This window comes from Embiotoca jacksoni, unplaced genomic scaffold (genome assembly GCF_022577435.1).
Source record: "Embiotoca jacksoni isolate LCO1_2020_lvr unplaced genomic scaffold, fEmbJac1.0.p SCAF_59, whole genome shotgun sequence".
NCBI classification, from domain to species: Eukaryota; Metazoa; Chordata; class Actinopteri; family Embiotocidae; genus Embiotoca; species Embiotoca jacksoni.
This window is the reverse complement of record NW_027185413.1, coordinates 315,064-329,947: the sequence shown is the minus strand read 5'-3', so window position 1 is coordinate 329,947 and position 14,884 is coordinate 315,064. Positions and strand designations below refer to the sequence as shown.

At 42.0% G+C, this 14,884-nt stretch overlaps 1 protein-coding gene across 2 annotated transcripts; it reads right to left on the bottom strand.

Annotated features, from left to right (window-relative positions):
• Nucleotides 1–1,058: 1,058 nt before the first annotated feature.
• exoc3 (exocyst complex component 3) lies at nt 1,059–14,757 on the bottom strand. Of its 2 annotated transcripts, none has more exons than XM_069173264.1 (16): nt 14,700–14,757; nt 13,917–14,116; nt 13,147–13,366; nt 12,846–13,018; nt 11,854–12,066; nt 10,389–10,567; nt 9,170–9,286; nt 8,841–8,958; nt 8,177–8,302; nt 7,611–7,711; nt 6,698–6,808; nt 6,052–6,193; nt 4,728–4,850; nt 4,433–4,594; nt 2,900–3,021; nt 1,059–1,468 (listed from the first exon to the last, which is right to left on the bottom strand). In XM_069173264.1, the coding sequence occupies exons 2-16, from the start codon at nt 14,058–14,060 to the stop codon at nt 1,264–1,266; spliced, it is 2,256 nt and encodes a 751-aa protein (XP_069029365.1). In that variant the 5' UTR covers nt 14,061–14,116; nt 14,700–14,757; the 3' UTR covers nt 1,059–1,263. The 2 variants fall into 2 exon arrangements, with proteins under 2 accessions (XP_069029365.1, XP_069029366.1); XM_069173265.1 differs by lacking the exon at nt 14,700–14,757 and adding an exon at nt 14,607–14,629.
• Nucleotides 14,758–14,884: the final 127 nt, after the last annotated feature.

Here is a 14,884-nt window from a genome sequence, read left to right as displayed (position 1 = left end):
TTCTTGTCCCACTTTGGGTCCTTCGTACCAGCTGAGCATCATGTAAACACCACAGCCTACCTGAGTATTGCTGCTGACCGTGTCCGTCCCTTTATGTCCTCAGTGGACCGTCTTCTGATGGCTGCTTCCAGCAGGACAACGCACCACGTCACAAAGATCAAATCATCTCAAACTGGTTTCTGGAACATGACGATGAGTTCACTGGACTCCAACGGCCTCCACGGTGACCACATCTCCATCCAATAGAAGCTTTGGGATGTGGAGGAACGGGAGATTCACATCACGGATGTGCAGCCGACAAATCTGCAGCAACTGTGATGTCATCATGTGAATATGGAGCGAAACCTCTGAGGAATGTTTCCAGCAGCTGTATGTGTGTGTTTGCGTTTCATGTTTATACATTTTAACAAATTACCAAAACTCAGTAAAGACATCAACATGAGCAGATCCAATGCAGACGGTTGACTTAAAATGCAAATAACTTGATAAACGTGATAAATAACCACAGCAGCAGCAGGTTCCTTCACTTCCAGATAAAAAAACATCCATGTTTGGTTTGTTTACATTTTGTGGGCGGCGGGACAACCTTGTTTAATATATCACCAATTTTGCTATGAACTGTTTGTTGTTTCCTTCAGCAAAGTCTGCAGACATGCGGACTTACAGAAAGGGTGCTGGAAGGGCTCCAAATGTCACAGAGCCCTCATGGAACGATGATCTGACAGTGGGACAGTCCTGCAGCCTGGAGGACGTACTGGGGACGCACCTCAACGTCTGAGAGTCTGAGAGACTGAGAGACTGAGAGTCTGAGAGACTGAGAGACCGGGAGTCTGAGAGACTGAGACTAAGACTGAGAGACAGAGAAACAGAGACACAGAGAGACAGAGACTGAGAGTCTGAGATACTGAGACTGAGAGACAGAGAATCTGAGAGACAGAGACTGAGAGGGAGGACACTGGGATACAGAAGAGGTGTTGTAACAGCAGGAAGAGAAGCAGAAGAAGGATGAGTGGGAGGAGAGGAGACGCTTCAGTCTCTAATTAGTAACAATACTGAAGTCCATTTTTACAACTCTAGTTTTATTCTTTTGTTGAAGCATGTGATCATTATTACAATAAAAACTGAAAATAAATGGTGGGAACAGAAAACACAAGAGACTGCATCAAACAATGAAAAGCAAACAGAGCATCTGGAAAGAGATGCTTTGTTATTCTACTGTGACTGAAGGTTCTGAAGGTGGAAATGGTGTCATGGTGACTGGCTTTATTTGAGCAGTTTTGCGGTTGCCATGGAGGTCATAGTCGTCATGGTGGTCATTGTGATGGTGGGGACGGGGATGTCTTTGAAGATGGGCTGTGTGACGCCACCGTAGGACACTTTGTTCTCGCTCAGAGTCCCGATGATCATCTGCCGCATCTCCCTGCTGGCGTCGCCACGCACCGCCAGCAACGCCTGGATGTGCTCCTCCCTACGGAGAGCAGGAAGGACAAAAGACATGAGCAACATGGATGTACGAGCTCATCAGGCAGAGACTGGTGTAGTTTATGGCATCATCCCACTTCGGTGTGCTAATTAAGGGTCCTGCAACCGTGCAGGCTCTGCTGCTGTCACAGAAGTTGATGTCAGGCTTCAGACCCAGTAACAGCAAACACTGCTGTCTGCACCAGGCTGTTGATAGAACCACTGGGAGTCCAACATCCCTGTTTCAATCCAACACAAAGAGGCTCTCAGTAATTGTTTCCTAGGATTAGTTAAAAAAAAAAAACAGCCACAATCCCATGTTAAATGTAAAAAGGTGTGTAAGTGCCAGGCTTGATAACAGATCATCCTCCAGGTGTGTGTGTGAGTGAGTTAAAGAGAAAGCATCAGGATGATGTTGCAGTTGTTATTTACACTTCAACTAAACAACAGAGAGCAGCCCTTCAGCCTGTCAACATGTCCTATAGATTGCTGACTGCTTCCATTGATCGCACATTCCTCACAGTGTGAGCCTGGAACCAGCCAAACCAAACCGCACAACAAAAATACAAACACAACAAACACACACAAGCTTTATTTCTAGGGATGGGCATTGTTAGGATTTTATCCATACCGGTACTTATCAATTCTTCTCCATAATTTGTTTTTTTAATTGTTTGTGTTTCAGCCGCAGATGCAAAAGACTCGTTGCCACAAGAGCGATTGTCAGCATCGTCTGTAGTAAAGATCAACGATGCTTTTAACGTTTATTCTCTCCGCTGTCAGAGCAGGTGAGTGTCTGAGGAGCTGCACGCTGCAGCTGAAAGACACATTTTCATACCAACTCCTATTTGTTCCTCTCAAATTTTGTTCACAATTTTTTTTTTTTTTTTATCTGTGTTAATGAACACTTCACCTTTGTCAGGATAATCCATCCACCTGACATGTGACACATAAAGATGCGGATTCAACCGTATGATTATTGCACAGGTGTGCTGATTACAATAGAAGTCCACTCTAAAATGTGCAGTTTATCCAAAGTTGAAGTGCTCACTAACACAGATTTGAACACATTTGTGAACAAAGTTTGAGAGAAATAAACCTTGTTGGTCTGCAGAAGTTGTAATTGGAGAATTTGGTTTGAAACAAGTGGCAGAAAGTCTGAAAAGTTTGGATCTCGACAGGAAGTAAAAAAGAGACTTGAGTAGCAAACAGAAATCTGAGGGGAAAACATGCCCACAAAGGACATTATGGAAACTTGTATTTTTTTCCTGGTCTTCCATCTGATGCCAGCTGAAAGTGTGTGAGAGTGTGTGTGAGAGTGAGTGTGTGTGTGTGAGAGAGAGAGTGTGTGTGTGTGTGTGTGAGTGTGTGTGTGTGTGTGAGAGAGAGAGTGTGTGTGTGTGTGTGTGTGTGTGTGTGTGTGTGTGTGAGTGTGTACCTGATATCCGGGTACTTGGACACCAGCGTGGTGACCTCCAGGAACAGCAGTGTGGGGTCGGTCAGCTTGAACACTTCAGCGATGGCAGTGATGGCGCCGCAGAGCCGGTCGGTGTCTTCGCTCTGAAAATAAATGATCGACATCAGTTCGTGGTTTCTTTCATGACCGCGACTGATTTCTGTTGGTTGACAGATTTGTTAAACTTCCCACAGTAGTTGATTATTAGTTATGGATCAGACCCTATGTGGTTCAACAGCTTGTGGTCATCAGGCTCTGTGATTCAGCACATGAAATGTAAAAACAATTATGAACACAACATTAAAGGACAAGTTCCACCTTTAATTTGAGTTGATTTATGACAACATAAGAAGAACTGTGTAGGAAACAGAGCCGCTCCAACTCGTCTGGGAAAGACTTCACAATTTGAAAACACATGTATTTGGTGCCAAACGGAAATAAATGTTTTATTCAGTGAGGTCTTAAATGTCTTTTTCGACAACGTTTGAACATTTGCAGTGAAAATCAAACACCATCTGTGGCCTTGAGCCTGTGAGTCGCTGCTCAGGGAAACTGCACCCATGTAGTCTGCATGATAACCACTCAGACATCAGGTCCTCACACAAATACATGATGTTTCATAGAAAAAGGGAAAATTTGCTGTGATTTTGAAAATGGATAATTCAATTCTGTGTCACAGCAAAGCAGCCAGTATGATCAGTGAGTTGTGCTATTAATTATTGATAAGCTGTCAAAGCTCTGATGCTGCTCTGTTTACTGATATGTTCCATATCTATTAAATGAAGAGTTCATGAACACTTCGAACATGAGTCATGGATGTGGAGCGGCACACAGACTGGAACTAAGATTACTTTTGATTAACTTCAACATTCAAGGTTTTCAGGGATCAGTGTGTTTTGATGCATTTGGCTGAATGTGAGCACACACAAGCTCATATTCTGTATACATCCATCCTGCTGCTTCTGACCAGTCATCAATAAATAACAGTTCAATGTGCAGCCACACGACCAAACCATAACAGAAGAGTTTTCTCTCATTTAGATACGCGTTGATTTTTATCTGGACTACTTTGTTCAACAACTCTACGAGGTTACTTCAGATGTTTTTCTGAACGGCAGCTCGGTCGTCTCTTGATCGTTGACGAGGAACCATGTTCAGCTCCGTCCTGGAAATCCTTCTAGACCTGGAGCTGAGTCTCATATTGACATACAGTAAAACTCCCCATCAGTCTGAAAGGCTCTCAACTCTCACACTTCTTGCTCCAAAACATTCAGTTACCAAGAGTGCAGTTACTTTTAAAGCCTTACAATTTGGTCACTCTGCATTAAAAAGGGCTTTAAAACACACAGACATTTAAACACACTCAAATTAAAAGTACACTTCAGTGGAGTGTCCGTTGTTTTATTTCATTTCATGGAAGTATTAAATCAGAGACCCCTCCAGACACAGTCTGTGACACTTTACCTGAAAGCGATGTTACAGTTGAGAATGAATCCTATAAAGACGTGAACTCACCGCAGCCAGTTTCCTGAAGAGGAACTTGAACTGATCGGCCTCTTTGATCATGCGTTCAGCTCCCTCCCTCCTCTCATCGGCGTTCTTAAAGGTGACTCTCTTCTGCATCACAGCTTTGATGTACTCCACCACCACCCGGCGCAGCGCCTCGCTCGTCATCTCCTGCACACACAGCACCCGGCGAGGGAGGGGTCAAAGGTCAACCACAACTGGGAAATGTTGAGGATGGCACAAACGTGTCATGGGAACTCCTTGGGAACTTTTGGAAACAGCCTTTAATGAGCTCCTCTCCCACCTGATTGAAGGGTTTCTTGATTTTGTTGAAGTCATTGAAGTAGTCCTCCACTGTCACACAGATGGTGTCCACGGCATGCGAGCCCGTCAGCCACTTCCTGGTCAGCAACTCGTTCAGGTGATGCTGGTCGATGCAACGCCAAAATAAAAGCAATTAAAACGCACCGCAACATTTTTAATCAGTATATGACATCAATTTTGTGTCAATATAAATGAAAAGCGTAAAGCACATGACCTTAAGGACATTGATGTGTATGCTAACTACTGTAGTATTTGTTAAATTATGTTAACATACTGTCTTTGAAAAACAAAGGAGCATCAATTTAAAACATTGCAGCATTTGTAGCTTTAAAGAAAATGTGTTTGTATTTGTAGCGAAGGTTCGCAAGAATCTTATGATCATTACAGACATTGTTTTCTGTGGTTAAATCTACATATAATATTTACTTAACACATCTTGTCATTGTCGCATTCTTCACAGCAGGTCCCCTTTGAATTTTAAGCTCTTTTATTATATAGCAAAGACGTGTAACTTGCAATTAAAAATAAAAGAATTGTTGTATTTTTTGGGGGGGTTTTGATCTCTTCGTGGGGTCTGTTCACAATGATGTCATCGTAATTGTTATTCTTTGAGCTTTTATTTTGGATGCAAAATTATTCTAGTTTTCTTGCTTCCTGCCTCGTTGCCAGTAACTGCTGTTGAGTTGAGCGAATCGGAGGGCGCGGAGGTCATGCTAGGATGCAACTCGTTTCATTGAATGAAAAATCCAGTAAGAGTAGAAGTATATCGTTTGTAGAACTTGAAAACACATCATATCCACATTTCATCCTAAACTTGTCCTGACTTCCTCCCTGCTGTCTGCACATCTTTTTTTTTTAAAATAATCAAATCAAATCAAATACAATGTTGACTATTGTGCAGCACAAATCAAATGAAATTCACTCTAATAGCCTCATTAGGAAGGTGACCAAAGTCCCAGAAACCTGAAGTCCTCACAGATCACAGAGCTGCTCATGTTATCCAGCATGGAAATCTGTTTTTGGTAGACTGTTCCTTTAACATGATCTTATAGCTGGAGTGATCCACACTTGATAAACAAATGAACAGTAAAAAAAAGACAATTACTGAACTTCAGTATGTGTATCAAAGGAATAATAATTAAAAAAACAACCCGTTGTCATATTTTACATTAGCTGATTACATATCTGTGTGTATATTTAACATAAAAAACCCAACTGATTTGTATAAAAAAATAATATTTTAAGTCGCACAAAACAAATCCACCAAAGAGCTTTAAATATAAAGGTGTTTCAGCATTTCTTACTTCGAGGTCTAAGAAGACTTCGTCCAGCAGGAACTGACAGCCCTCCTTGGCCACCTCGTTCAGGGTCCTCTCGATGGCAGAGTCACTGTCGGTGGGCTCCGAGGACTGAGAGTACTTCCCCTTCAGGCTGTTGATGGACTCCCTGAGCAACACAAGGACAACCTCAAACAAACACGAGACATCATCCAGTCTCTGGTGTTCATGATAGTTCCTTTGAGTTTCATGTGACCTCATCACAGAACTTTCACCTTTTTTTAAAAAGGATTTATTTTTATTCCGGAGACACTTTTTTTTCCACTTGGCATCAACATGCAACGATTCTCATCAACATATGACACACTGATGATTCTAATATTCTCATACTGTGTGTGACATCAGAATCACAATCAGCTTTATTAGCCAGCTATGTTAACACATACAAGGAATTTGACTCCGGTTGTAACCATCTTGAGAGAACCTATATCTGAACATATAAACTGTTTATCACACTTCTGTCCACCAGCAGCGAGACGCCACTCAACTTGTCTCAAGGTGTTAATGACTGTGGAGAAGGTTCAAAGTCGGGGACACGCCATCTTCACATTTAGCTCTCAGATTCATAACTGGAAGTGTAAACAGTTGTTCATGTAGAAGAATAAAGACGTACCTGAATGTTTGGCAGTTGTTAATGATGGCCACCATGTACTGAACGTAACACTGAGGCAGCTGTCGGTCCCTCAGGTGCTCCTCTTTGTAGGTCACCACCTCCTCCCTGTACCTACACACACACACACACACACACACACACACACACACACTCACACACACACACACACACACACACACACACACACACACACACACACACACACACACACACACACACACACACACACTTTCTTAAGAATATTTTTATATCTTTTTTATATCTTAATATATTTTCAACTCTCAGTGACCCCCACAAAAAAACAACCGCCGGACGTTCAGCGCAGAATAAACGGCCGGCACCTCGTCAAGCTGCTCGCGTCCATTAAAACTATTTTAAAAATATGCTCTTCTCAGGAAAAATCTCTTCGGTGGACACGGCGTGTCGCTGCTGCGCTGGCAGAGCGTCGGCTCTATGGAGCGCACAACCCTGACGAACTAACCCAGACCCACATTCACACTCTGAAACTGGGTCTGGTTCGCAGCAGGCCGATTAATACTGGAATCACAAAACAACTCTTCTGTCTGAGTAAAAACTTGTGCCGAGCTGTCGTCCCGCTCCGAGCAGGAGAGTCCTGGAAGACGCACTCAGTCCTGTCCTCAGCTGGGACGTCCTCAGCTGGGACGTCACTCTCTTCCACACTGAGGTTAAAGTCACAAAGATACCAACCGGTGCAGGAAATAAGGTCAGTGCACCGTGTCTCCATATGAAGATCAAAAAGCAGCACACACTCCTTGTGTCTGTTGGACAGTGTCGGAAACGTTTCAACACCGTGGTGATATTATTCAAACTGTGGTGAATATGGTGACGTTAACTTTATAGGTTTAAGACATCTGTAACATGTCAGAAAGACAGAAAGTATGAAACAGAGTACCTGAGGAGGAAGGTGTTCATTTGTTTCAGGCAGAGCTTCAGGACCTGTTCTTTGAAATCTCCATTGATCTGAGCAGCGACTTGTAGATTCTGTTCAAACATCTGAGAAAGAGTTGAGGGAGGATGGATTAAGATCAGGAAGATAAAATGAGGACTTCTGTGATCAGAGGGTGAACGTCAGCTGGCTTCTCTTTAAAACACCACAAATCATGATGGCTAAATATCCTCAAACTGAAATTAAAAGTAAAAAAACACAAAGTCCAACAAACTAAAAATCTTCATATGCTGATTCCTATTGATACGCAGCAGTGTGTGTGTGTGTGTGTGTGTGTATGTGTGTGTGTATGTGTGTGTGTGTGTGTATGTGTGTGTGTGTGTGTGTGTGTGTGTGTGTGTGTGTGTGTGTGTGTGTGTGTGTGTGTGTGTACGTATGTGTGTGTGTGTGTGTGTGTGTGTGTGTGTGTGTGTGTGTGTATGTGTGTGTGTATGTGTGTGTTTATGTGTATGTGTGTAGGCTGTGTGCAGGGTGTGTGTGTGTGTGTGTGTGTGTGTGTGTGTGTGTGTTACCTGGAAGACGATGGCGGGCAGTGTGGTCTGGTAGTATCCGTCCTGGTCCGCCTCCGGCTCCGTTTCTTTCTGCCAGTCCTTCTTGTCCGTCTCCAGAGCCTTTCTCAGCCAGCCGGTGATGTTAGACTGAAACACACAACGAAGACAACACTTTAGTTTGAGACATATTATACATGAATATATAGAGAACAACATATTATACATGAATATATAGAGAACAACATATTATACATGAATATATAAAGAACAACATATTATACATGAATATATAAAGAACAACATATTATACATGAATATATAGAGAACAACATATTATACATGAATATATAGAGAACAACATATTATACATGAATATATAGAGAACAACATATTATACATGAATATATAAAGAACAACATATTATACATGAATATATAAAGAACAACATATTATACATGAATATATAAAGAACAACATATTATACATGAATATATAAAGAACAACATATTATACATGAATATATAAAGAACAACATATTATACATGAATATATAAAGACTGCATCCATTACAGTTCATGTTAGTGTGTGGTGAGTGTGTGGTGAGTGTGTGTGTGTGTGTGTGTGTGTGTGTGTGTGTGTGTGTGTGTGTGTGTGTGTGTGTGTGTGTGTGTGTGTGGGTGCTCACTGTAAAGGTCTGGACATATTTGCTGAGCAGGTCGTTCACCACGTCCTGAGGCAGCAGAGACTCCAGCAGGTTGATGTCACACTCTGAGGTGAGCTCTGGGTGGCCCATCATCTCCACACTGAAACACACACACACAGATTATTTAACTATTCTTCATTCTCTCACACACACACACACACACACACACACACACACACACACACACACACACACACACACACACACACACACACACACACACACACACACACACACCTCCCTCCAGGTGCCTCGTGGACTCTGTGCCCATAAAGTTAGATAACATGGAGTGTGTTGTTGTGTGTGTGTACCTCTTGTATGTGTTGAGGACCCATGTTAACATGGACACGATCTCATTGGCCTCCAGGTCCTCGAAGGCCAGTTCTTTGACACGAGTGGACACAGCGTTGTGGTAGAGACCGAAAAACCTGACACACACACACACACACACACACACAAGGAAACATATGATATAATCATTTATACTGTATAACTCCATACGTTGACCTTTTCAAGGTTTTCATCATTTAGTTTAATACATTCTTCTGGGGAAACAGTTTGTTGTTGATAAAAACTTGGTGTCAATTTCCATTTTTAATTTACCTAAATTTCAGCTGTACAAATGTACTACCGAAAGTAATGGAAGGAGAGGGACAAAAATTTTATATTTCTCCATAAATATGACATAAAATATCATCAGATTAGCACACAAATCCTAGAAGTAGGTAAAGAGAAGCTAATTAAAGAAATGACATCCAAATATTATGCTTGGTGATTTATCTAGTGAAGAAAATTAACCAATATTAAAGATTTCTTGGCAAAACATATGTGAATCTCTGGGATTAGCAGGTAAATTGAATGTAAATTAGAATTACGCGTTTTCAATCAATGGGATTATAATCAGATTTAATTGGGTGCCCTGCTGTATTTAAAGAATAGGGATCTATCAAAGTCTGAGCTTCACAACATGTTTGTGGAAGTGTATCATGGAAATGAATGAGGTCCTCGGAAAAACACTTTTTGATGTTTATAAGGTTAGAAAACCATGTGTAAAGAGTTTAAACGCCACCAATCCAGTCAGGGAGACTCTATACAAATGGAGGGAATTCAGGATCACTGCTCCCCCATGATGGGGTTCATGGGAGGAACTCCAGCATCTCAGAGCTGAAGCTGCTCTGGTGGAGGAGATCAAACACCTGCAGGCTGATGAGACGGACCGATCAACAGTTACTGGAAACCATAAACTGTTACACAAGTTATTGAGGTTTACAGACATTTTCCACACACAGATATGAAATATTGGTTCATTTTTCGTAATAAATAAAAATTGTGCATGATATTTTTATCTCTTGTTTATCTGGGTTTTCTTTGATTACTTGAAGGACTCGTGTGAAAATCTCAATGTTTTAAGTCACATTTAAGCAGAAATGTGGAAGCTTTTGAAGGCAAGCACCGCTGTATTTATATTCTGAATGTAAAGTGTTCCATACGCCAATATAAAACACGCTCATTTTGTTTTGCACTCGTTACCTGTTGAACGTGTTGTAGTGGGGGGGAAAGCACTGCACCATGAGGTTCTTGACCACGATGAGGTCGTCCAGAACATATTTCCTGGTTATTTCTAGAAGACGGACCAGCCACATTTTATCAGCCTCTCTGGTGACCGACTGGGTTCCCTCGATGCGGGTGCTGACGGTCCCCTCCAACACCTGCACCAACAGAACAAAGGCTTCAGGAGGTCAGTGGGCCCAGGGGGCGGAGCCTGTGCAGCCATTCAGAGATCTGTTGGAATTAGTAGCCTCCACATGGTCTCCGTGTTTGAGCATAAATAATTACAAACTAGACCAATTGTAAAAACAGTCAAATGAAAGGTCTGTTAGAAGATACAGAATAAGAAGAAGTGGACGGAGAAAAAGCTGAACAGACTCAACAAAAATCCCTTCAAGTGTTTGGAGGCATTTTCCACCACAAGAAAATTTGATTGATTTTAATCTCCAATTGAAGCCTTTTGAAGAGTTTTGGGATTCTGTGAATTCGACACCTTGTTTTTGATTATGTTCTTTACAAAACTAGAATTGCCGCCTCATGTTTGTATGCCTCACCTGGCGAGAAATATATACCAACAACCATCTATACACAGAATAATCTGAAAATTCAAACATGTGATTTGACTAACCAGCTGTTAGTTTTAGTTTGAGCCACATCACCCACTGGGTGATCCTTCTTATCCACCTGATGTTAGCTAACTGCTAGCAAACTGACTCTGACTCTTCCTTCTTAACTGTCCTTTTTCCCAGAATAAACTTGCATACAACACATATTATTTAAACATTGTTAATCTACTTAAATGTAAAGACATCTTCTATAATTAACTAATTTACATTTATGATGTTTCTTTAAGGGAATTTGCTCCAAATATTATGTAACAACATCTCTGAGAGAATCTGTTTGTTTTCTTTGAGACTGACAGCTCAAAAAACAATCAGTGCATGTTAATATCTACAATCTGTATCTTCCAGATGTTGTTTATATGACAGATGTGTTTCCTTATGTATTCCTATCAAATGAAGTTGGATGACCTACAACCACTTGGAGAATAATAATCCTGATAAATGATCACTGTTGACATCTACCCAGTACTTGTTGTGACACTTGTTGTGGTGTCATTAGTAGGTAAACAAATAGTTTGGTGTTTGTATGCAAACGTGTGTGAATCAATGTAAAAATTGAGCATCTGTAGCGCAAAATATCACAACGTTAGTTTCTAAAATGATAAGAGAGTTCTCTCCTCTTCTCCGGTGATAAAACAAAAAGAGCAGCAGTAGACAGATAGATGGGTGGACAGACGGATATCCATATCCATATATATATATATATATATATATATACATATATATATATATATACACACATACATACATACATACATACATGTCCAACATACAGACACACAGAACGACAAAAGTATAATTGTGATGCTTCATCCCCGTCTGACCTCGAACATCTTGTCCTTCCACCGTTTGGGTCGCCCTGGTGGGATGAACCCGCTCTGCTTCTTTCGGTCGACCATACGCCGATCGATCTTCTCCTCGCGCTCGATGATGCGAACGACCGACACCAGCATGGTGGGGTCACGACGGACCGTCACCATGGACCTCTGCAGCACCATCCACAGCTGCTTGGCCAGCTCATCTGACAAACCCTGAACCTGGAGGAGAACACGGACAGGAAACTGATTCAGGAACTGTTCAAACATACACAACATCAAGATTTATTTTTGGAGGGCAAATGTGGGTTTGTAGTGTTTGTATGGATTATATGAAATCATTATCGAACGACGTTCAGGAACCAGTAATTCAAGGTATTGGTACCAGAACCGTTATCAATAACTCTTTAACAGTACAGAGCCCTATTAATGACTGAAGTATAGAATATGTAGATGTATTTTTTTCTATATTATTTATTGGCTCGTCGAAAACTATACTGAGTACTTTTTTCATGTTGAACATGAGATATTTAGAGGTGTCCTTTTTGTTTGAGTTGATCCATATGTCCATTTGTTGTTATATTTCTTAAGTTTAATGGGATCAGATTTCCTTTTTTCCTGCAAAGGTTTCCTATTAAAAGTCTTCTTCATAAATTGTTCATGGTAGTTTAGTCTTGATCCAAAATATGCGAAGAGTTGAACCACTCAGTGACCGACAGAAGTATTTCTGTAAATACAAGACGACAGGTGGAGGAAGTGCTGACAGGAAAATTAAGAACAAAGACCTGCATGTTTTATATATATGTCAGAAAAAAGGCAAATCTATAAATTTCAGAATTTATAGAAATTAAATAAAATTGTAAATCACATTAAAATATATAGAACTAGCATCGGATATGTTTTCTTTCTTGAGTTTAGTGACCTGTATCATCAGTACCGGAGGAGATGTTTGACGTTAAAGTGTTGGTATGGTTCACAGTGACTCTGTCACTCGGACTCACATCTTCGAAGTAGATGGAGATGAGGTTCATGTCGCTGGTGTTCTTGCTGTCCATACGGTACTGCTCGTACATGAGGTCATCCCGCGAACACTCCAGCTCCATCAGCTTCCTGTGGGCCTGCAGCAGCTCCCCCTGCTCGATCAGCTGCTGCGTCTCCGCCACTATCTCCGGGACTGCACACACCCGAGACACAAATACAGAGTACTCAGAACAAAAGAGAGCTTTCAAGAGTAACGATATAATGTCAGATAAGTGACACATAATCACCGACATCTTCTCGGTGCGGTTCGACTCTACTTACCAGAGAAAATGTTTTTCAGGTTTTCCACAGCAGAAGCCAGCTGACTGTGTTGAACTACAGCATCCTTGACATCCTTCAGGCTCTCTATGGTGTTGATGCTCTGCCGCCAGTCTTTACTCACGTCACCCAGAGAGCTCTGGATGTCTTTGACATCCAGCAGAGCGCTGTGCAGCTGGGACAGTCCGGTGCGAACGCCATCCAACTGAGACTGGATGGCTGCCTGAAGGACATCAGGGGAGTCGATCTCGTTTTCTTTCCACCACGATTTAATCAGCAGTTAATTATCATTATTAATAATTTATCAAGAGAAAACAACAACAATTCTGTGATTCCAGTTTCTGAACTGTGGTGTTGAATTATATTTGTATGACCTCATCCTTTGTGACTGCTTATCTCTGTGTTCTGGATGACTTTTGAAGAGTCCTTGTGATTTTTCTCAACGGTCTCAGATTTCACTGATAAATCAGCTGTTGCAGAATATAACGATGAGTTAACGGTCTGTTGAAGATTCAGCGTGTACAATATATCAAATATGGGATCTGTTGTATGAAATGGGATCAAATATCTATCATTTTGTTTTGATTAGTGAATTAACACCTCAAACTAAGAATGTTTGTGTTTGGTTCATGTTGACAGAGGGAGCAGGTCCTCTTTATGTTCTGTTTTTACAGTAGCTCTCACCCCCCCCCCCCCCCCCCCCCGTGTGAGTTTCACCATAGATTCACGAGACCACCAGACGATGCTATGTCCTCCATGCTTTGACATGTTACCTTCAGCCGAGCTTCCACAGAGGCCTTTTTGCGGGCCTCTCTTCTTCTGTACTGCTCCACCTTATCCAGCTGGTCCGACCTCTGCAGCATCCCCGCCACGCGCTGCACCGCCGTGGCAACCGCCTCCCGACTCGTCTCCTCCATCCCGATGCTCAGCGGTGTGAGGTGGCAGGTTTGTTCATCCACTTTACGCAAACACTCTGAGAGATGAGAGAGAAACATCAGTGTAAACAAGTCCTACAATAAACAATGTGCTGAACAGAAAACATCCTGACGTCATGAAGAACCAGCTGTGAGCCAATAACTGGACATGAATCACAGAACAGGCAGGTTTGCTGAATGGTCAGAACCGGTCTGTAAACGGTCAGACGTGTGGATGTGAGCATGTGTGATCCTGTCACTCTCCTCAGTCAGCTGGACTTCTCCAGCTGTTTGGTTTCACGGTGGTTTAATGGAGCACGTGACGTCACGTTATCTAGGTCAGTTTACGGAGCGTCATCTTCATCTTCATCTTCACAGCTAAAGTGGAGCAGAAGAACTCACTACTCACGGCGATACCGAAGATGTCAAATAAAAACAGACAGTTATTCCTCCACATTAATATCATGTTTAGGAGCTTAAGCTATGCTAGCAACGGACGGGAAAAGGCTCAGTGTCTCAGCACGAGTGAAATAAGTTCACGATACGAACCAGCACGCTTTCTGACCTCAGACACTCAAGGGACAAACGTAGAGAAGATGAAATGCATATCTACAAATATTAATATTTCAATTTCAAACGAACTTGTGTTGTTGTGGTTCCACTTCCTGCTTTGAGCTCCGCCCACCACCAGCGGCTTCACTCTTCTTCGTCTCTTCTTTTAACGGTAGTCGGTAAACCAGTGTGGGTGAAATAGCGCCATCTTCTGCTCCGGGGTGAAAGTCCGCACATTTCTCCAGCGGTTTCTCCCTGCGGAGCCTGAAGGTCCA

Bases quoted from the DNA above. Each gene is read 5' to 3' on its own strand.
- exoc3 (XM_069173264.1), bottom strand. From the start codon at position 14,060: ATGGAGGAGACGAGTCGGGAGGCGGTTGCCACGGCGGTGCAGCGCGTG. The intron at 13,019-13,146 runs GTAAGTAGAGTC...GGGTGTGTGCAG, and splicing joins CCTGAAAAACATTTTCTCTG to TCCCGGAGATAGTGGCGGAG. The intron at 1,469-2,899 runs GTACACACTCAC...TGCTCTCCGTAG, and splicing joins TCCAAGTACCCGGATATCAG to GGAGGAGCACATCCAGGCGT.